The sequence below is a fragment of the Histoplasma capsulatum genome, assembly GCF_000150115.1.
Source record: "Histoplasma capsulatum G186AR genomic scaffold supercont2.3, whole genome shotgun sequence".
Classification (NCBI taxonomy): domain Eukaryota; kingdom Fungi; phylum Ascomycota; class Eurotiomycetes; order Onygenales; family Ajellomycetaceae; genus Histoplasma; species Histoplasma capsulatum.
Genome location: NW_025544803.1, coordinates 603,762 through 627,314, shown reverse-complemented (window position 1 = coordinate 627,314; position 23,553 = coordinate 603,762). Strand labels below are relative to the sequence as shown.

Below are 23,553 nucleotides of genomic sequence, written 5' to 3'. Positions count from 1 at the left end.
AGTCGCGGTAGTGGCGGCCGTAGCGGTGGTCGTAATAGTATCCATAAAAACAGGAGTTTTGAGAGTATGAGCATGATTGGTGGTCTATCAAAAAAGGGCCCGCTCTTAATCCTCTTCAGTTGGAGGGGACCGGCCATCCCTCGATCCAGCACCCCCTCCACCTCCTGGCCGCTTTTTCCAACCAAGCTTCAACCCCATTTTCTTCCATGAATTTTCCGGTCTTGCTTTGGGACTATGGCTCTGCCCCTGCGTCCCAGCATGCAATCCAACGTCGCTATACGACGGGGTTGTTGGTGGCGTCATTAGTTCACCCGAACTAGGATTGGATGTCATGCTTCCAGAATCATCAGTGTTGGCGGACGCAAAGTCACCACTGGTTGGGGAATAGCTTTGGCCCGAGCTTCGGGATTCCGACCGGCCCACTGACGTGTTGGATGGTAGAGAGTATCCGGCAACAGGCGAGCGTGGCGAGGCAAACGACGACTGGGGTGAGAGTTGCCGGCGCATGGAAGAATGGCGGGGCATTTGGGAATCATCCTCCGCTTTTGTTTCATCATAGGGCGAATGTGGTGTTATCGCAGGTGGACTTTGGCTGTGTAGAAACGGAAGGAATATAGACTCTTCCATTAGATCTCGCATCCTCCTGACGGCGGAATCGAGTGTTTCTGGCCGAGGTGGAGTGGGTGAGTTTGAATGGCTTAGGAGGTCGTCTCTGACCTCACTAGATACGTTGATCTCGCGTGGAGATGCAGGAAAGATGTATGCTGTCAATATCCTCTGGAAGAGCTTACAGAGATGTTGTGTTCGTGAGGGGTCGGCGTAATAATTGTCCTGATACCGCTTCGCCTCCATCGTAAATTCGAGGGTCTCTAAACAATGGTTCTGAGAAAGGAAAGCCATGAAAGCAGAGAGTGTGTAGGGCGGCGGTGAAACGCCGGACAGTACATCGTCCAGGGTCGGTCGAGTGCCGGAAGAGGGGATAGCAAGGCTGAGTGGTCTGGTGTTCGAGTGCCAGCCTTCCATCGCGTTATCGTCGTCCGAGTCACTATCTGAGGGAGCGGGTGACAGTTGAGGCGTATGGTCAGGGGTGGGGGTCCGGAACAAGAGCGCAGAGTATCGCGATGTGCCCGTAATCATTGCGCCCAGACAACGACAGAGCCTGGTCTGCTTCCTATTCCTTCGAGCCTGTTTCCGGACTCTATTCCCCACAGGGCTTCCCACCCCGGTTTCCAGCTGTTGTTGCAGGTTGAGACGTTTTCCTTTGATCCACACAACAGGTATTTTTTTTTTGTTCAACGCCAACAAGAGCGCCTGACCATCAAAATCGTTATATCACTTTTTAAATCCTTTGCTTTTATTGGCGGTATTCTAGCCCCCAAGGATACCTACTCAAGACCCAAGGCCTGAGGAACCAGGTAATTCGAGAATTCCAGACGGTGTATCTTGGTATAGGAGCCCGTGTAGCGAGCTGTGGAAATGTCGTGTGAGCAATAATTATTGGCGTCGAAGATAAGTAAGGGACGGGTTAGGCATATCCAACGAAGCCCTCAGGGAAACACACACAGAGAGTCTTTCAGACGCAGCCTGTCCAAAAGGCGCTGGCTTTTCGTGGCGGAATAGCGGACAGAAACGACTGATATCTATTGGGGGAAAGGGGAGGGGACTGAATTATTCGAAGAGGAAACGAGATATCAACAGAGGGAGATAGATATGTATATATATATATGTGTGTGTGTGTGTGTGTGTGTGCGTGTGCGCGCGCGTGTGTGTATATATATAGTGTAGTGTTTGGTGGAGAAGAGCACACCGAGTCAGACGGGGAATGCACAGTGGACAGCAGGAATAGAGAGACAGAGATCACGAGGGAGTGGGAACAGTGGAGAATAAAAGGAATTTGAAGACGCAGGCGGAATAAGCGATATCAGCCGTGAGACGAAGATCAAGCCAGAGCGAGCGAGGGAAGAGGGCGGGCGTTGCGTGATGAAGTCTGTCTGATCTCCGCCGTGTCTTGCTCTTGCGGTGTCTCTGTGTTGGCCGAGTGTGTCCGTGAGTGAGTGAGTGTGTGTGTGTGTACGCAGAGTAGAAACGGCAACGCAGGTCGGCGGCGGCGGCGGATCCTTGGAAGGCGTGGAAGTCAAAGCCAGTTCCTTCGCAGCGTTCCCTGCCAGGTCGGTTGGCGCTGACATGGGGTGGTACCGGGTATTACAGGGGTTCGGTAATTTAATTCGTTCTAGAATATTACGATTCCGTATGGTGTCAGAACGTGGGTTTTGGGTATCATCGTATCATTGTATCATTGTATCATCATCAACAGCAACAACAAATGCTGCGGTTTCTTGCTTCCAAGGTTCCTTTTCTTATCTCCTTTACAACTATGCACGCCTTTTTGTTGTGCTTTAAGCTACGGGGCACCTAATAGTGATGTTTCAACTGTAGCTAACTATGTATGCCTGACTGGCATCTCTCTGGTTTCCCTCTTCATCCACGCCCTTGCGCGTAACTCCAACCATAACCCCATCTTCACTTCTAATCCCTAATTCCACTTGTAACTCCGATCTGCATATGACCTGAGAAAGGCCATTATTTTACCCAGAGGGAGCTCCACATTGACCAAGCCAAAATTGTAGCTAAAGACTCAAGTCAACTAACTCGCTGGCTAACTAGCTGTCCAGTTACGTCTTTCTTACGTAACAGGTCTAAAGTTTCATTGTTAGTTAACTCACTAAATAACTTGAACTTAACTTAATTGCCTTTGTATCCTATCCTGACTTTCGTGCCAATCACGTTATTGCAAACGCCCGCGGCATCGTTTTGCGATGGGTTGGGAGGGACACTGAAGATTTGATGCAATTGCAAACCATCCACCAAAAACCAACGGCTCCCCTTCAGTCACCAGTTGAGAAAGCAGGTTGGGATGGCCCTGCTTTAAAACCGCTCAAATCTAACTCTTGGCTTATTACTGATGGTGCAAACAAACCGGGTTCGGGTGTGGCCATCTGGGGCTGGCTTGGTTGAACAAAGACCTCCCCCCAACAGCACCAGGATATCAAGCATCAATCACGTCCACCTTCGAGCGCGTGGCGAGAACCTCGCCTTCCAGACTCCAGAGGAACTACCTGAAGGGGAAATCAGTCACCCAGGATCTCTCCCGGATACAAGAGCTTTGAAAATGGATGGCAAAATAAACCACTGGCATCCTATCAGAAAATGACGTAGATTACCTTACTTTGCCACAGGGACGCTGCAGGTATCCAGCCTTCTCAGTTGAGCAAAAAGTATGAACAAACCGACAAACCGACAAACCGACAAACCCGACAAAACCAACAAACCCGAGATAGACAGGATTTCAGGTAGGTTGGAGACTTTCTGTGCTCAGAGTTTGTCCACCAACGATGAACATGCGTATTCGCCCAAAAATACAGAATACGGAGATCCACGATTAGCGCAAGGCCAATCTGCAATCAAGACCTGGTGGCTTGGACGACACCCCTCGCGGCGCACGCTTCGGTCTTCGGTCTCTTGTTCTTCGTCTTTTCTTTGCATGTTCGTTGGCTGTTTTCCGTTTTTTTCTTTTTCTTTCTTGCTTCTTTTTGTTTTCTTTTTCTTTTCTTTTCTTTTTTTTTTTTTTTAACAACGGCGTTTGCCTCTCTCAGCCTGCTGCTCACTTGCCAAGACCTTCTCAGTTCTCCACCCTCATCCTCACCACAATCGAGACAAATCACAACAACCAGCCCGCCGGCCCTAGCAACACTGAGAATCAGCGGAGTGTAGCCGAATGCTTGCCAGACAGGTTAATCACGGAGATACATGCCGCATTGGGAAGTCGAGCCAAGGTTTCCCGTTAGGGCTGGAGATTGTGAATCCTGGACGAAACATCCAGGGAACACAGTAATCAGACAATCCATGGACTCACTATGGATATAACAATCACGTCAGATCATATCTCCCGTTAACTCAGTTAACTAAGTTGACCAACTCTCTTGAGATATCACGTCATCAACAAGAAAAAGAAGATAGACAGGACAGACAAATACAATATACAAACCCCCATCAGAGCCCAACGAATCCCGGCCTTGGCGCCCAGCCGCCACAGAGTTCGGTTCGTTCTCCATGCTGGAGCAAAACCGAAACAACCAAGAAGGATCCTTGAACTGAAAATTGGGGCTTCGAACCTTTTTTGTCTCCCCGGTCACGGCCCTAACACGCCCTAAAAATAATAAGCCAAAAAAAAGAAAAAGCCCCAATTTTCTTTGGTTTGTTGTTGTCAAGGCCGCTTAACTCAGTAATAAATTCATCGTCATCATCATCATCGTCATCATCACCATCAAGATGGCAGCGCAGATCACCGGTCACAGAATTGGAAACCCGTGGGCGTGGCGAGTTGGATTACGATGGTTGTGTTTAGCGCTTGGGAACGGATTGTTACGGGAATTCCCCCATGTTTCCTGAATTACACTTACGGAGGAGGAGTCACCTCTAACGGATGAGGCCCAAGGGGCAGCACTGAATAACCACAATACCAATAGGCACGGGAGGGACCTCCCATATGTTGACGTAATAGTCTCTGTCAAGCTCCAGGGCGCGGAAGCATACAAGAAGAAATGAATGGAATGAAACCATTGGGGGGAAAAAGTATCTATCTATTATCTATCTATAATTATATATATTGAAGTTTTGTCCTTCTCCCGCTGTTTGTTTTCTTCTCCCTTCTCCCTTCTCGCCACCCAAACCGTATTTTGTTCATTTTTTTTCCCGGAAAAATTATGAATGTTCCCTTGTCCACTGCTTTGCCACAGAGAGAACATATACTAATGAAGGAGACTGGAAGATGCCGATGTACTGGGGCCGACCTGACAATTTTCCACCAGGGCCACATCAATCTTTTGTTGGCTTTTGTCAAAGATACAAATCTGCGAGAGCCTCTCTCTCATCGGTGCCATATAAAGCAATGTTAGGGGGAGGTCATGACTTCTCAATGGCCTCAATAAATAGGCTCCTCAAATGATAATCCTCATGTTATGCCGCTAACTCTCTTAGCAACAACGATGTTCAACCCCGTGCCACTCTCTTTGTCCGGCAGCGGAGAATTTTTTTTTTTTTTCTTTTCATTCATGGTGGTATTATGTACCCTCCATACAGTTAGAATAGCGGCGTGGTTTTTAGAGGCCATCTTCCAGACCCACCACCACGTATCGAATCATTCTCGAAGTCCTTGGCATTCCCCCCCTCGCCGCTTTCCCATCGTCGCGTTCTTGTTGTTCACCGCAAAGGGTCCCAGCGTGCATTCAGTGTACCGCGTAAGCGAGTAATACGCTGTCCGATGCGGTAGTGGTAGTGCTGCTCGTTTTGCAATCGGGAAAGTGTGAGGGCTGAAATTCGCTGATCAACGATATTGACAGAATTTGTGGATGACGGTTAACTAGTTATTACTATTCTGGTTATTATTATTATTATTATTATTACTGGTAAGTAAGTACATGGAGACTCGCAGAAGGTTTTTAAGGAAGGTGACACCACAGGAGAAAGGAGAAATACAAACACTAGCCACAAACAGGAGTCGCCGCATCTACAACGACAGCTGCAACTGCAACTGCAACTTGCGCAGAGAAAATAAAACCTCTGATTTTTTTCCCGATGCATTATTAGCGAGGTGTGTTTGATGTTGGTTTCACAACATAATTACGATAAACAGTGGCTGGGTTGAAGCGGAGAAGGAAAAAAAAAAAAACAAACATCCATGAACCAAAAAAACCCCCCATCATTCTTGGACGCAAACGGACACGGTTTTTTTCTCAAAATAAAGAAGACAAAGTCAAGCCAAGAAAAAGTGAAAATAATGACGCCAGCGGCGGGAGCAAGCAAAATAAATAATAAAAAAAAGCACCGAGGTTAGTGTCAAAAAGTTGATCCATCGACCACCAGCGCCCTGGCGTTTGCGGGTCGACCAATCGAGCACTGCCAGGCTGTCCACGCTTGGGAAGATAAGCAAAAATCATCCGGCCGGGACTTTATTTGAGTTCAGCTGGGGGGCATCGAAGCGACAACGGATTGTCAAGCCGTGCCTTAAAAAAGCCCAGTGGGATGTTGATTGGATATCATCGGCACCCTTGCTAAACTTACGCCTCAAGGCCAAGGCCTCTAGCCAAGTTCAATCAGAAATGCTTGCGTCGAAACCCCCCCCCGTATAGTTACTAGGACACGAACCGAGCAGTGGAAATGGGGCGAGCGAAAATGAATATTAAATCATGATGATGGATAGAAGAGAAGGAAGAAGCGGAAGAAAGATGGCGCTGCTATTATTTGGAAATGTCACGTCTTGGAGCTCATTCAACCATCGTCGTTATTCTTCATGCATTCACCCCGTATATGCGCGCCACAGGCCGATTTCGGAGAAATCGAGAGAAGCCTAAGATCCTAGCGAGAACATTGAAAGAAGGAACGAACGAAAGCAAGGAAGAACAGGGACCAAAGAAGAAAAGAGGGGGAGGGAAACAGGGAAAAAAGGAAAGAAAAAAACCACCCAACAAGAAAAGAACACCGCCAAACATGATAAATAATGATTTGTGGGAGGATATATCTTTCTTTTTTCGAATAGCTCACATTTTCCCCCTCAGATTGCCGTATTTATTGGCTGTAAGCCAGGAGAGAAAGCTGCCAACCCCAAATGCGACGGGTGTTTTTTTTTTCTATGGCAAGCGCTTCGACAACAGGATTGGCCTGGTTGGGCCAAGCGGAAGCCCAATTAAATCGACCGTTGATAGGGCTTGGGAAGAGAACACATTCCCGACATTCCATCCTTCTTGGAGAGCTTGTTGCTCCCTCGGAAATTAGGCGCTCCTATTCGTCAATATCAGGACAGGAATTCGGCGCCAGAGAGCGCTGAGCCCTATGGAGATTACATGTAAACGCCCATACGGACATACGAGCATACATACTGCGTACACGAATACTAGCGGCGCAGGGTATGAGCGATACCAGTAATATATTACAATACCCATGTTGCACCACGGAAATTCCAGAAGCCTGCCATCAGCAGCTGCTTGTCCGACTTTATTTTACGTGCATCCAACTGCACGGCGTCCGCTTCCCTTCTTCCTCCTCCGTCAAGAGAAAAATGTAACTACAACATAACGCGATGTAATGTCCATATGTACCCTGGACCAGGCAAAGGGAAAAAAATAACGTAACCAGGAAGACGTGACATCATAACAAACAAGCCACTTTTCCCAGGACGAAAATGTTTATTTTTTTTTTAATATACAGAACTGAGACTTCAGTCACGCGGAAGGCTTCTAGAATCCTTCTAGAAAATTCATGGCGAGGTGGGTGGGGTTCGCCCTACGCATTGCTGCTAGCATGGATGGAGATCTGACAAGCGGAGATTACACAGGAGCAGAGGGATGAGTGAAGAGGCCAAACGAAGATCGCGCTGGTTCAAGGATAGGGAAAAAATTATATTTACCGCGGAGGGAAGGCGTACCTGAAATGCCTGTACGCAAGTTAAAACTCTTGTCTCTCAAGCAAAGTTCTTTGCCTGCAAATTTCCGAAACTTTAAAATTAATCAACTACCCTTCAATTTTTGATGTTGATGTTGATTCTCAATAGTTATTCCTTGTTATTTCCCCCCCCGGAAGAAAAATTTGCCTTCGTGCGCCAATCCTTTGCCGGTGACACGCATCAATAACGCGAAAACACAGTCATTCGTCCCGACTTGCATCCTTTCGATATGCCGTTTCTCGATCTTGGTTAAAGACTCCCGAAAGCAATCCCCGAATACCCGGGAATTTGGCGCAAACGCCAAATTCCCCAAAGCAAGGAAATCTAACCTTGAAAAGTAAAAGAAACACAAACTTTTTTTATATATTTGACCTTGGCGCGAGCATCTCCTATCCGGCCCACGTGTGCAAATAATGCACAAGCCCATGATGACTCGCAATCATCAGGGGAGGTTTAGATGAGCGGCTCCCTCCCCGATAAGGCGTACATGTAAGCGAAAGGCAAAAAAAGTGTAAATCGGAAGGAAAAGGAGAGCGGGAAGGCGGAAACTGGGCCTGGGCTGTAGCGATTGGGGGAGGCCACAGGGGCGGAAAAACGGGAGGCGGGAAGAAGTTGAGCTTCTTTCCAGGGCCAGGGATGTTCTCCGCGCAGGCTGCCGTGGAGACGAACAATGGGAGCCGGGGCGGGCGGCAAAATCGGGGACATTTGCGTTTCGTATGACTCGCAGTGGCTATGTATGATGAAGGAGGTTGCAAGGGGGAGGAGCAGGTACTTTGTATATTTATGTACATGTACTTACTGGCGCCCCCCCCCCCCCCCACCCACCGGCACTTAAGAAAGCCACGGGGCGAATTTTTTTTGTCTGTGAGTTAAAGCGAAGACCCCGATTCTTTTTCTTCTTCCTCGGGTTCGTATTATCGGAGAGAGGTACAGTACATGTTTGGACAGTCCCTGTGCTGACAAATAAAGGCGTTCAGCAGGCGAGCTTTGGCATCCCGCCATGCGACGGATGATCAGTATAGGTCCGTATAGAAACATATTGGACGCGGTACGTGGTGCGCTTTGATCCCCGTTATCCCAGGGCCCGCACATGCATTGGAAGGAGAACGCCGTATCGGGGAATCCCGTTTATTATTCATTACTGTCGGCAATTGTCCTGACTTTCTTTACTCTTACAAAATAAAGTCAAAATCAAGGTTTTCTTCGTGAAAAGCGAAACGGAAATGAGAATCGGGAACTTTCCGTCCCCCTTCCTGGAAGGGAATGGATGACAACAGATGCAACTATGAAAAATGCTACATGGGGACTAAGAAACGTGTGTGGATGCATGCGGGATGCATGAATACGTACCCTTTAACGACACGTTGTACGCAGGATTACATGCTTGCATATGGATTTTATTTTGCGCCGTAACGAGGACACTCGCGGAGCAGTCAAGGGATGCTGCGGACGGATGTTTGATTGGCCATAAATTAACATGATGTCTTCTCCATATTTTAACATGATGTCTTCTCCATATTATGAGGGAAAAGCGGGCATCGGTTGGTATCCTTCATATTGAGCACGCAGCACACCGCCTGGCTCAGGGTATAGGGGTGAAATACAGAGAAGAGGGTGAGCAGATGGGGGTAATCATCTTCTTGGTCACTCGTAGCTGTATACAATCGCTTGCAAACAAATTCTGGACTATGAGAAACAATCATGTTTTTTTTTTCTCTTTCTGTCATCGCTGTATTAACGGAAGCTCACTGTCATATTGATCTACTATGTAATGCTTTTGATATAAACGATCATTTCAATACATACGTACAGGAGAAGTTTCATCCTTGGTTTGAAATCCTCGGGAATATGTGAAAACAGGGGCCTGAGCAGACATTCACGTACAGTAGTAGGATACGGGAAGTGTCGCACTACGTGTTGCCACTTGATTAGTTCCTTAAATCGCAGTACCATCCAAGTTGATGGGCTCATATTCATCACTTTGTGGATATTTCCCATTCGAACTTTCCGTCGTTGTGTAAATATTCTGCCCATAAGCGAAATTTTAGGCCCATACATAATTAAGGGTTTCACCAATTTTATATCTTACCTGACTCTGAATGTCATCTAGTCTCAAAGAGAAAAGAAGAAGGAAAAGAAGAGGAGAAAAAGAAATAGAAAAGGGGGCTCCAAATATGCAATAAGCTGTTGAACACGTCCTCCCAACGGGCATAAGTATAGGGATGCCGGGGAATCCCAGCATCCCAGCATCTTTTCAAAATATCAGCACAAACCCCCTTATCAAGGAAAATTGGGGACGTAGCTTGTATCAAATATATATATCATCCCACTCGATTGATTTGGCGCTCCTGGTTGATCCCAAGTGTGAGCTATCCAATTCAAATCTGCGCTCTTCTAATTTATTAACACATCTCCTTTTTATGCAGGGGGGATAACCAGGGTACCTTTTGTACTTCTGCCGAGTGGCCATGAATGCGTTCTATCATTAAGGAACGGCACAGATCCCAGGGACCATGCAGCTGCTAGCCAGCGCAGGGCTGATTTTGATGAAACTTCACCATGGTTGGACCCGAGGAGAGAGTCCATGGTGGTAATAGCAATAAGATACTGGGTTATCTATAACACATATCTTCAGGCTGATCGAAGTAGCATCTGGTAGATCTCTGACCATATTCATTCGTATTCCTTGAAAGAGTCAGACAGTCAATTGTCAAAACTGTGCTATTGGCTTTGGGCGAGTGATATTTTGAGATGGAAATGGATTGTCGTTGAAATCCATACCACGCTCTGGTTGTTAGGATGTCTAACTCAGCGCCAGCGAGGCTAAATCTCGAGTTGGGGAAGATTTCTCCACGCCATGAACTTGGGTCGCGGTTGTTTCTCCTTTCCCTCTCTTCCCCGTGTCGTTGTTTTCTATTTGTGCTGCCTCCGAAAGCTGGAGACAACAGTAATAGGATATATGTTTTGAGAATATGGATGACCTCAGTCGAGTTTAGAAATACGAATGTGTTTGACAACATCCAGAGACGAACATATGTCCTCGCAGCAAGCTGGGGAAGGAGATGTTGCCACAGCTCCATTTTGAGGAGCCCATTTTCCAAAAGAAGCCCTGTTTGGTTTCAAAAAGTACGTGCAAGCCCAATATTGTGGCGGACGTAAAGCTTGCGAAAACAGAATTTTCTGCCACCCCCTGAAAAGTAGTAGCAAAACACCACAAAAATAATCAAAATATCCACATATCTCTAGAATCATTCAAATATCATCCAATTCATTCAAATACACATCTTTATCATCAAATACACATCTTTATTATCAAATCTGTCAATATGTCTCACAACACTCACTGTTCTACTGTCTTATAAGCTTATAAAAGAACTTCAACTACTCTGTATCTTCATCTGCTCAAATCATCTATTTCAGATATTTCAGATAATAACAAGAATTCAACTGATGATGAGAAGAAGAAGAAGAAGAAGAAGAAGAAGAAGAAGATACAGTCAGAAGATTCTCAATTTCTGCAAATATCTATCTCTGAGTCTGAAATTTCATTCAGACTGTATGAATAAGTGATTATTAATAAAATAAAGAAGTCTATAAAGATCAAGTTATAAAATATCACAATAAATAATATAACTGTCAGTTTCTATTGTATTTAATATACTGTAAAAAGAATAGCTGAAGAGTATGTTATAAAACAGAACTGTAAGAAGATAGAAGTTGTAAATTGTATAGCAGTCATCTTATCAAATAAATATAAATCTTTAATCAAAATCATCCTTAAGAAGAAGACAGATTGAAGAGAGATTATTACTCTTTTGAAGAAGTTATATAAAAAGAAGATGAGTGAATTTAGTATTGAGATTATCATCTCTTTTAATTTTCTTGATATTTCAACTCTATTCTCAAACATCTCTATAATATATAATTCTGCAGCTTTCATTGAAGTGTTGAATTCACAATTAACAATTCAGACATTGATATTAAAAAGAGTATTAGATGTCAAAGAAGAAGTAATCTCATCATCTATTAAATTCTCTCTCTATTATTCTGTCAAATTTCTTTGAATTTATAAAATATCTGATGATGAAAAGCTGTTATCTATATATACAAGATTCACAGTCACTAGTCAGCAGCTGAAGAAGGCTTGAAATTGATAATCAAATAAATATAATTTTTTACAGATTGAATGTGAGATAACTGCTCACTGATATTATCAAAAGATAAATTGTTATAACTTTGAGCAGAGTATTTGTTGAATGATTTTTGATAATACTTATATTCAACTTCTGAGTAGTGAGATTATCAGTTGAATAGATGATATTGAATATAAATATACAACAGTTAAAAATCTGTCAAGAAAGATGATAAAAAGATTAATAAATAGAAAAAAGAAGAAGAAATGAAAAAATAAATCTATCTCTGCTTCTAATTCTTCTATATAGATATTTCAGATATCAGTAGTTATTTTCTCTCTCTCAACTTCTTCTTCATCTAATATTGTATCTTTAAATAAGATAATCAATGTAATAATGATGAAATATATAATGAAAGAAATGAAAGATATAGAAGAATTGAATTCAAATTTATCATTGAATTCAAATCTGCTGTTGAATTTAAATCTACTATTGAATTCAAATTTACTGTTGAATTCAAATCTATCATTAAATTCAAATCTATTGTTGAATTCAAATCTGTCTTCTATTTGAAATAGTTCAATTTCTCAGTTTGATAAATATGTAAATCTATTTATTGATGAGTTCTTCAATTAATTGATGATAGAGAGATCTCAAAGAGTAGAAGCTCTTTTAACTGCAAAGAGTATTATTTAGAATGAAGAATTTGAACTGAATTATATATAGATAATAATAAATGAGCAGATGATTCAGTTGAATATTGAAATGAATATATTCTTGATAATAAGAAATAAATTAAAGAGTTCTATCTGACAGTTATAATTGAAGAAGATTAAATTGTCTTTATTTATTATTTATAGTGATAACAGCAGACTTCATACTGCTTCTACTTCTGAATTTGAAACTTAGATATTATATATTATTATAATTGAATTGCAATCTGAATCTTTCTAGATTTTACAATACTATTCTATATAAACAGATCTGAAATATTCTTTTATATCTTTTTCTCTTATAAAGTTCTCAACTGTATGATGTAAGAAGACTTTAAAATCTTTATTAAACTGATTCTCTAACTAATATCTGTATCTTCTAATTCATTCTTTCAATGTATGAAATGATTTCTCTATAGAATTATAATCAGAAGAATATGAAGATAAGAATAAAAATTCAATATCAGCTTCTCTGCAGAGATCTCACAGTGCTTATAAATAATAAAAAAAGTAATTATTTATCACTAAATAGTGATAATCTTGTTGACATTTGAACAGTATCTGAATATATACAAATTTATTGAATCTCTCTGTATTATAGAATCTCTGATATATATCATAATCAAGATTAGACTGGCCGTGTGACCATGCATGGGACTGGGACCAAATTTTTCCTCAGTCCCATTATTAGATATCTTAGTCCTGGTCCCATATAGTGTTTAGCAAATTAGTCACTTTACACTGTTTATATTATAAATCTAGTCCCAGATCATGTTTTACTAATAAATTAGTGATTCTGGTCCCATTTGGTCCCATTTTACAAAATGGGACCAAATGGGACCATGATTTACCCTATATAGGTTGGCAGCGATAGATAGGTTGGCAGTGGTAGGTAGGTTGGCAGTGGTAGGTAGGTTGGCAGCGATAGATTAGCAGTGATAGATTAGCAGTGATAGATTAGCAGTGATAGATAGGTTGGCAGCAGTAGGTAGATTGGCAGCGGTAGGTAGGTTGGCGGCGGTGGGTAGATTGGCAGCGGTGGGTAGGTTGGCAGCAGCACTAAGCAAGATAGAGGTAATATCTCCACCAATCATATCATCAGATTGATGTATTATATAATCATCAGAATGGGACCAAACTTGAGTCAAAATCATGATCAGTCCCAGATCATGTTCTGATTTTGATAGTCAGTCACTTTACATGGAATATCAAGATTTTTTAGTCCCATTTCACTCATGTTTTGATAATTCTAGTCACTTTACACTCCCATTCTGGTCCTGGTCTCACTAAAATCATGCCAAGAAATGGACTGGGACCAAACCAAACCAAACCAAATGTGTAATTCATGGTCCCGGCGGCCAGTCTAATCAAGATATTCATTGATATTTATTGCAGATAAAATTGATCATCTGTGAGATTATTTATAGAGTCTTCTAATATAATAAAAGAATTCTCTGTTTGATTATTTATATTATTAATCTGCAGTATATTCATTTACAGCACTCTCATCTAAAAATATAAATTGATCAGATTGATACTGAGTAACTTGAATATATTATTCAGCTTGAAGTTCTTTATTATATTAAGTGATTATAAATTCAATCTATATCAAATAGAACTGATAAATTAGCAGATTTTATAAATGATAATTGTAATAATTAATCATCTTTTTCTGTATCAAATTCAGTTTCTTCAACAATTTAGATATTAATTGAGAATGAATATCAACATCAAATTCATTTTTCATAAAGCAGATAGTCTTATTGTGATATACAGTTGAATATATCTCAAAAAAATTCTTTAAATCTGATAAGATATCTGATGTGATTTTTGACTTTATATTCTATGTTGAATGAGGACTTCTAGCAGTTTCAAAGCAGTGAATATTTTGTTGAATTTGATATACAGTGATCAGATGACACTCAATGATCCACACAATCTGAGCAGATATATAATCATTATTTAGAAGACATACAATCTCATTGATGATAAATTTGCTGAGCTGGGGGGGTATATTGACAGATTTGATGATAAAGGTGCATATTTGATGATAAAGGTGTGTATTTGAATGAATTGGATGATATTTGAATGATTCTAGAGATATGTGGATATTTTGGTTATTTTTGCAGTGTTTTGCTACTACTTTTCAGGGGGTGGCAGAAAATTCTGTTTTCGCAAGCTTTACGTCCGCCACAATACTCGTCCTCAGGCACCAACTCCGATCAGCAACGCATATCGCTTGAATGAGCGTACGCGAGTAAGGAAACATCGGGAAGAGAAATCAATCCTCAATGTTGACAGGAAGCAAGGGGCATAATGCTTTCACGATGAAGACCTTCGTTCCAATGTTCGTTGAGGAACACCAGCAGGTTGCAATATCCTCTGGAGTCGGAATGATGATAGGACTGAACCCAATATTCTTCAGTTATCCCGTCAAATAGCAGCATTACAGTTGCCATATCTAGCTGCCAGCTAGAGCGTTGAAAGGCTGCCTAGTGATGCCTGTACAGCAGCTGATACGGCATTGGGGTCCATAAACATACAAGGCCTCAAAGCGAATAGTCCCCGATAGGTATCCTCAATTCCCCACTGTTTCTGAGAACCCCTTTTGAGGAGCCTCGTGGCATGGATTGTACCCTGCTAACTGACATATTGTTTTGTAGACTTTATGGAATGGATTGAAATTCAGAGTATATCCTCCATATTGAAATATATATGGCTCTGCTTTCTGATTGCCGCACGTCTCCATCCCACCCTGCTGCTCGATTTGGGAGAAACCTGCTTTTATTTTACCCTCGGATGCTAACCAAACGCTTTTCAGAACCTGTTAGGAGTGGACTCGGGGAAGGCATCATCCACGTTGATATGAGGAGCAGCTACTCCATATATCGGCATAAATGCGTGTTTAAATTTAGGTTCAAGCAACCAGGAAAGCCCCCAAGAAGGTAAAATCAAAGACGGATTTGTCGCGGAAACTCTCAGGCTATATGCTCCCATTCTCTTGGAAACCAGAATTGAATTCAACCGTTGGACTAACGCAGTCTGACCTTTCTTTGCGATCCGGAAAAGGAGTCGGCTCGTAGGGCATTAATGTGGAAACGGTTGCCCTTTTCATATTGATCAATATCAAAGATTCCCAGGCATCAGTTTCCTCGTTCAAAATCACAGTCTGACTCCCCGTGCTTGCCAATCAAACCGGTTGGTTTCATTCATATTTATATTCCAAACCTCATTGCCACAATGGGGTTCGACAACTGGATTAACATGCATTTAACAAACGATCTTGAAGGGCCCCTCGCAACTCAAAATTCTCAGCTGTGACAGTATGCAATTAATGTCCTACTACCATATAGCCCCCGGGCAATGCTTTTCATAAAGATGGAAAGATAGTGAGTGCGTGAGAAGATGAGCCGACCCCGCTAATTTGATGCGCTATTTGCCTCTCCCTCAGCCCTCGCACGGTGGGAAATTCTATCTATGCCAACGACCACGAGGACGATGAAATCTCTACCAAGCAAGTCGATGGGATCGTGGTACCAGAGTCCGGCTCGGGCGATGTGTACAGCTGTGGCAGGCAAGGTGCACCAATTGGCACCCAAGGCTCGTTCGACCCGGTCGATCAAGACACCCTCCAGGAAGTCTGCACCACCAGCTGCGCAAGCCCGTATAGCAGGTGTGGTCATCTGAGCGCTTCAGGTGTCAATAGAAATTATAGCTGCGGCATCGCCGCAGTCAGCTCGAATGGTCCCGCCAATTTCGTTGATATAAACGTTGTAGAGCTGTGATAACTATGAGGTGGGTTTAATAAGGTAACCATCCCCTAAGGGAGAAAATATTTGGTCCCGGGCGTTTGAAGAGAAAAGAAATCTGGTTAAAATGTTAATATTGAGGAAATATGTGGTTTGAGGATGAATACATATCAAGGCATTAGAGTTTTGAGTTGGTCTGTATATATATATATGTGATTATCTTCTATAGTATGTGTATGGACCACATACCATTCAATTAGAAAAGTAATGACTTGTTTTATTTCCACAATTGAGGTGTGAACGCATTTATCATCTGAGAAGTGAAAAGGTATATTAAGATAATAGATATGATATCTTGCAAGTTGTCCTCTGTCTGCCACATTTCATCTCTCTCCAATATTCAACTTTCGCTTTCAGACACAAATCATCAATCAGCTGAAGGATCTCCCTCAAATCCTCATTTCCATTCATTCAGGCACCTATTATTGCAATAGATGAGATCAGATGAACCAGAAATATCCGCTACACGGTCCGTCAATATTTCTGCTCAGCATATGCAACACCAAGCGTCGGCAACCCACTGCTCAAATACAGTCAAATTGCAATGAGGATAAGAGGAGGATCAAATTCAGATCAATGATCTTGTTTAGCTTCGAAGTCGTTAGGGTTTCATACCCGTTTGTCGGCTGAAAAGTCGGCAGCCAGCAGCAAGGCTTCATTGCTAAACACCCAATTAACGGCCTTTAGTATTAGACGGGTTTGGTAGAAGTAGGTAAAACGAGAGTCGTTGGAATTTGCTTCTGGTGGCGGTGAATTTGTGATTTGGATAACTGCTTGTGTATCTCTCTGGTGAAGGGAACCAGCAGGGGTGGTCACTTCGCTGCCAAACTTCTATTCGGGTTATCGAACTGCCTAGTCTCATGACAAAAACGGTATTATTAACCCGATAAAGTCCCCTATCAATTTTAATCAGCAAGTCTCCCAATCCGGAAATGGGTGAAGTGGCCGTATCATCGGGGATAACCAGAGATTCCCCCAAATCAGACCAAAAAGCCAGCTATTCATGGGCATGTTGACTCTCCCGAGTCTACTAGAGAATGAAAGAGGAATCCAATCCTCTCCGATTCCGACTCGCATTAGAAACAAGGTGGTGGCCATCCCGCATATTTGGCGGAATTGATTGCAACCTTTTCTCGAGTTCCCAATTGGTAAGGAGATATCGAAATTGCGAGACGAAACATTAAACTGGTGACCTGGTTAGCTTTTGATAAAATTACAGTTTAGTGGTAGAATTGGGACTAGGTAAACAAAAAAGAAAAGAAAAAGAAAAAAATTAGGGCATTTCAACACCCGTCAGTTGATCCCACATGGTAAGGTCTCCTGGGAAGTTATCAATCTCCTCATTTCTTCCGTTCACCATCGGAGCAAGAGTGATATTTTCTCGCCTACGCACGGACTTGAGGTTTGTTTCATGCAATTAGAGACGCGATTGCTGGAGTCATATTAGCCATCCAAGTAAAAGCATCTGAAGCGAAGACAGAAAAGCTTGCTTTGCCCAGGTAATAGATAGATAACCATTTTCTAAAAAGGGACACGAAGAAACAACCTTGGAAAGCATTGAACACAGCAATGCAGAGTGGCATCAATTGGGTAAACCTCCCTGCCGCCGATGAAATATGGAGATATAATAAATTAAATAAACTGAAAAGCTCTTTATCCTATTGCATCTTGTTCATCCTGTTTGGCTGCGCAGCACTTTTCTGTCTTTCTTTTCTCTTTCCTTTCTGTGATGTATGTTTGTAGCGCTCTCTCCGTCTTTTTCTCTCATTTTACCAAAACAAAAAACGAAGCTCAAACTGGTCAAGTACTAGTTATTCTCAGGACAACGCGGTGAAGAAAAAAGCAGGAGCAAGGAACAGGGAAAATAATATAATATAATAACGGAAAAGAAGTAAAATCGAAAACGAGGAACGCTAACTAAGGGCACCGTGCAAAGGCGCGGGTGTCAGAAATCGGATACAAGACAGCACAGCGAGAAATGCAGGAGAAATGATGGGAGACAGATAAGAAATATATAAAAGATAGATAGAGAAATGAGCTAGGAAAATGGACGAAAATAGACGATGGAACCACAAAGGGAAAGCAAGAAATAAAACAACTTCCACGGAGTAAACGAAAAATAAAAGATACAAACAAGGCTCCCCATACACGGCTGCTGTGAAACGGCAGCTGTCATATATAATGTATTAAGGACGCCCATGACGATGACAACAATGCTGACAATGATCTTATCAATCCATCAGGTTATAATCCAACAAAGAAGCCTTCCTATTCAGGCTATATACAAGAAGCCATTTCTCATGTTTCAAAATCAATCGACGCATTGCAAGTGGGTTTGTGACAAGAATAGTTAGCTAGCTTTCCAACTAACAACTATTTCGTTCAAACGTAGGAGTTAAAGAACGCTTGATTCAGTTTTGCTTCGATTAGTTAGCCATGGCCCCGGAATCGACAAGTGGACACAGCAGCACGGCAAAAACTGTTGGGTGCTGATGCGAGTAGAATGTGAATCATAAAGCCCTTTGATAAAGAAGGGTTGTTGTGTGAATTGTAGCGGCCGCTGATAGTGGAAACAAAAGTGCGATGAGGAGCAAATAAAAAAACACAAATCTATTATTAAACAAGGAAAAGTAAAAATATGGTCGCAAATAAGTGGATGTTCGGTTTTCAAGAAAGAAAAGAAAAATGAGAGGAAAAAGGAAAGGAAAAGGAGACATTTCGCGTTCGCTTAGTGAAAACAGAACGTGCGGTTAGGACAAGGGGATCCGTTAACACACAGAACATGGGAGGGTTGGACATATTGAATTTCGGGAGAAGCGAAGGAGAGCTGGATAGCTGTGAGAGCAAGAGGCCAAGGGGAGCCAAAAAGTATGCTAGGAAAATGAAAAAAAAACGATATTTGTTCGGCACGAAACTCCGGAAATCGATCGAAGAGTTTTGAGGTGGGAAATATAGAGTGATTTTTAGCAGAATTTTAAAGAAGGAAAAATAAAGACTGGGAAATTAGTACAAACGAAATATAAACTCCATCGTGGCCCATTGTCGTAAGTGGGGCGTAGCTATGCAATTAGTCCAGCAGGAGCCGAGAAAAGCTGTAAATACAGACAGGTAAAATACCGATGGCATTTAAAATAGCTCCATCGGCTGGAGATGGTAGGGTGGGGTTAATTTAAATGAGAGCGCGTGCAAGGTTGGGGTAGAACGCCGAAGCGCAATGAATCCATGTATATAGTAAGTGAATTTCAACCTACGGACGAAGTTAAAAAAAGAAAATATGGGATTTTTACACAGAACACAGTGGGGGAGATGGTGTATACATACCACAGCATAAAGCCTTCATGAGTTTCTGTATAAACGTTGGTTCCGGGTCTTGTGCTGGCCGCATTTGTTGTGCCGGCATGGTATTCATGCCATGAGTGCCCGGAGTAGATATGCGGCCTGGAAGATGAGCATTGGAGTTTTGAAATTGAGCCTGAGTGGATGCAGCTGGTGTTGTCTCAAGACCCCCCGCCACTCCGTTCTGTCGTTTGACTTGCGGCCCGCCGGAGGCGTTTTGCCGCTCGCGCGCTTTCCCCACTCCCTGTTTCGCGGGAGATGGGGGCGGGGGTTGCGCGGCGTTTAAACGGTCAGCTGTTACACCTGGCCTATGCGGGCCCCTAGGTGCTGGTACTCCATGAATATCACGAGCTGATGTGTTCTGAGCGTTGGACGCATGGAGATGATGTTGAGGAGGATATTGTTTGGTAGCTTCCCAACCTCTTCCGCCATTTAACTTCATCCAGTCATACTCGCCGTCTTCTACCTCTCCAGTATTTTTCAATGCCTGGGTGAAGAGGTCGCGCAAGTAATCATAATCAGGGGTATCCTCGAATCCCAGATTACGGACACAAGTCAAGTATTTATTGAATTCCTCTTGAAACAGTTTGTCAGTATAGCTCGATTGACAAAAAAAAACTGGGATAATACGGCGTAATAGTCTTGCATACCAGGATATCCATCACACAGATCTTTCACCGCAGTCGTCTGCTTCTTCTCACCAATCTTTTCGTATTTTTGTTTGTTAGTGGCAGCTTTCAGACCCTGCCATGGCAAACCGCCCCTTAGAAAGTACATGAAAACATGGCCCAGGGCTTCAAGATCATCTCGTCGTGACTGCTCTCTCCCGAGATGGGTGTTAATACTCATGTATCTTGCAGTGCCCGAGAGGGACTTGCGTTCCCGGTAAGGAATATGTTGTTTAGTCTTGGGATCTCTATACTGTTTCGCCATTCCAAAATCAACAACGTGGATGACGTTGGCCGCTTTGGAATTTGGTCTACCAATGAGGAAGTTGTCGGGTTTTATATCTCTATAGATCAGGTTCTTTTCGTGTATCGTCTGCACTCTTGAAAGCTAAATGAGGCAAGGACAGTTAGCGGGATTCCTCAATTAATTGACGTTATGGGATTTGATGCGTACCATTTGTTTGGCCACCATGACTACCGTCTTTATCGAAAACCTTCGATTGCAGTGATCGAAGAGATCCTCTAGGCTTGGTCCTAAGAGGTCGATGACAAGGATGTTGTGAAGACCCTCCTGGCCAAAGTAGTAGACATTGGGTATGCCAGCTATCGCGAGACAGTATCAGTAACCGAGTCTTCTGAAGCTGCGTTTCCAATTCGTTTTACTTACGACACCCAACGAGGACTTTGTACGTTCTATACTCATCTCGAAGTTGTGGAGCATCGCTTTTCCGAGGTTCCTGGAAGCCAAGATTCATTAGCCCCGTGTTTATATTTATATTTTGCAGTACACAAAATAGTAGAACGAGTATTGATGACTAGCATGATAATGACCGTAAAATCACGTACGAATTTGATAGCAACCTGCTGGCTGTTCAATAGGTTGGTGCCTTCAAATATCACACCAAATGAGCCCTCGCCGATTTTTTTGCCCACGCGGTAGTGAACACCGACGACATTTGACGAAGAGGTCATCACGAACTGCTGTGATGACCGAAAAGGTCTCGGCACACAAGTGAAGAAGGTCTTGTGTGGGAAGACAATATGGCGGTGGGAGAGGTTGGGTTGGGGGTTGAGAAGGCGGCTGTGGAGAGTTGGACGTTAATGGGCGCTAGACCGTGACGGGCTTGGCATAGGTGCTGGGGAAGATTTAGTAGGCGTTAGCCTAGGTCAGGAGCCCAAAAAATGAAATTGGACAAAATTCGGCAAAAGCAGGCGCCCCATGACATTGGCAATGAGAGAAATATCCTAGAGGTTGAAAAGATCACTTACATAGTCTCGTCAACAATAGGCCTTCGTAGGGGCAGCGGTAGGAGTAGCGTAGCGTAGGACTGAAGTAAAAACCAGGTCTGGGGGCCGTAAGGTGTGGGGCGCTTCTACTCGATCAAATCCAACAACAGTCCGGGAAAGTTGGGTAAATGAAAGCAAATGAATACAGATTGCGTTAAGGGCGTTGTCGTTCTATGCCCGTTTATCGTGTAGTACGGCGGGGGGGGAAGGAAAGAAGGGCGTGGGTTGTCTATCCGGGAGAATCGCCTTTGTTCCCAGCACCAGGAGGACAGGGTGGGAAGGGTGAACGAAGGAGAGAGGAGAGAGAAACGTGAGGGACCGCAGGACGTCAACGGGGAAGTCAGCAAGTGCAGGAAGTGCGCTGGAACGCACTTTTGCTGAGAGTCGAGTCTCGGGAACGAGAGGGGAGGTGGATAGGAGGAGGAGGAGGAGGAGAGACAGGACAGGAACGGAGACGAGGAGAGAAGTCGAGGCTTGGAGCAGGTGAAAGGGCGTTTGGTGAGTAAACCTTGGCGCTGCGCTGTGGCCAGAACAGGGCTAGCGGTATCAAGATGGTACAGCAAGCCTGCAGCGCGGACGGAAGCCGGTATTAGTGGCAGGCCTGCCACGCCTCTGGTTGGCCGCATCTGCTCTTGGCGTGTGGCTCAGTTACCGTACAGGACGTCAAATTACCCATTGTTACCTCCAGGCGGCCAGATTTGTCAGGGCAGCTTACAGTTTACTCACTCCACATTTGCTTCGCTCAGGGTACTGCACCTAGGGACGCAAGGAGGCTCGTCCTGCATGCTCGGGGCCTCTCTCATCTGTCCTGGCGAATAACTGGCATCATTGGCCTCAGACGCTGCGACCAGCGCCGGGCGCACGACACCTCGTAGCTCGCTGTTCGCTTGCTCATTTTCAAATTGCTAGTTATCCTTATTCCTTCCCTGAAAACAACTGACTTTTGTCCTGCCAATCACTCAATCACGTCATCATTGATATAACCTGAGAACCATACAGGATTCCATCCACTACCGAGGTATGGTACATAGCTAACGAATGGTTGGACCAGAAAGCAGGAAAGCAACGTCAAACCACATTCCCTCTATGGAAGGTTGGAGACAAATCCAGTTTCCGGGCCTTTATTGGTGAAGATTGGACCCTCACTCGAATAATGGATTTGACTGCAGCTCTGCTGTGCTGGCTGTATCTATCAACTGTCTCGGGGCATTTGTGATGGGCCTCAGCTGATCAGATAATCGATGAGGAACACCAATACGACGACTGGACCGGGTCTCGCCCTGAAACTCCCGCAGTTAATGTCTTAACCCTAAGAAGCCGTATCCGTACCTGGATATGGAGATCCGGTTGGTGATTGGGCCACAGATGAAGTGATGAAGACCTCTCTTCTCGTTCCGTTTAACTACAATTTGAACACCCTGTTTCCCCACAAGGAGAAAGGAATGAACGCAATTATGACATTGTACCTAAATAACCCAGGTGAATGCTTCGCTGGTAAACGCTCAAACAATGATCACGCTCACGGGCGCCACATAAATTACTCACAAAGGGGGAGCCACTAGTAGCTGCCCCTTTTGTTTTTTTTGTTTTCAGGCCTGGATAGGAAAAACCGCAGAAGTAACGAGTTATAAAAGACTTCCATTTATTTTCCTAGCTACAATATATTATTATCATTATTATTAACTTTCGTGATCAGGGGCTGGTTCCTGGAACAGAAGAAGTATAATATCCGCTGTTACCCTTGAAACCGGTTATTTTTGACAATTCTTTTTGAGACATGTGATATGTTTCCCAGCGTTTCCAAGGTTCGCGGTGGCAGAGTAACCAACTCAAGATATATATATACCCCTTTTTCCCAATACGGAGTACTTGGGGCTTCATTGAGTATATGCGTAGAATCTTAAAGAGTCACATATCTTAGAGATGATTCGAAAGCTTCATCCGTTGTAAGGTTTGCTGATATTGCGGCTTTGGCGATCCATGTATATATATATGTATATATGCAAAAGGGATGAACGAAAAAGAGTGCAAGAATTAAGGTGTTCAAGGTTCCTTCCACGAAGGAAAATGATATCATACATCATCTCTAATCATACGTTAGTTGCTGCA

General features: G+C 43.4%; 3 protein-coding genes across 3 annotated transcripts; 1 reads left to right on the top strand and 2 right to left on the bottom strand.

The window, feature by feature from the left end:
- Positions 1–105: 105 nt before the first annotated feature.
- Positions 106–2,186, bottom strand: HCBG_02384 (a-agglutinin core protein AGA1; the record flags this gene model as incomplete). The annotated part of the gene is made up of 4 exons (XM_045429433.1): positions 106–1,259; positions 1,390–1,468; positions 1,564–1,640; positions 2,075–2,186. 4 exons carry the CDS (start codon positions 2,184–2,186, stop codon positions 106–108), a joined length of 1,422 nt encoding a protein of 473 aa, XP_045289328.1.
- Positions 2,187–14,689: 12,503 nt separating this feature from the next.
- HCBG_02383 (uncharacterized protein) lies at positions 14,690–16,129 on the top strand (the record flags this gene model as incomplete). The annotated part of the gene is made up of 5 exons (XM_045429432.1): positions 14,690–14,768; positions 15,008–15,034; positions 15,166–15,289; positions 15,698–15,733; positions 15,796–16,129. The coding sequence occupies 5 exons, from the start codon at positions 14,690–14,692 to the stop codon at positions 16,127–16,129; spliced, it is 600 nt and encodes a 199-aa protein (XP_045289327.1).
- Positions 16,130–19,220: 3,091 nt separating this feature from the next.
- On the bottom strand, positions 19,221–21,129 carry HCBG_02382 (casein kinase I; the record flags this gene model as incomplete). Its single annotated transcript, XM_045429431.1, has 6 exons — positions 19,221–19,297; positions 19,475–20,065; positions 20,140–20,545; positions 20,612–20,760; positions 20,825–20,894; positions 21,004–21,129. The coding sequence occupies 6 exons, from the start codon at positions 21,127–21,129 to the stop codon at positions 19,221–19,223; spliced, it is 1,419 nt and encodes a 472-aa protein (XP_045289326.1).
- Positions 21,130–23,553: the final 2,424 nt, after the last annotated feature.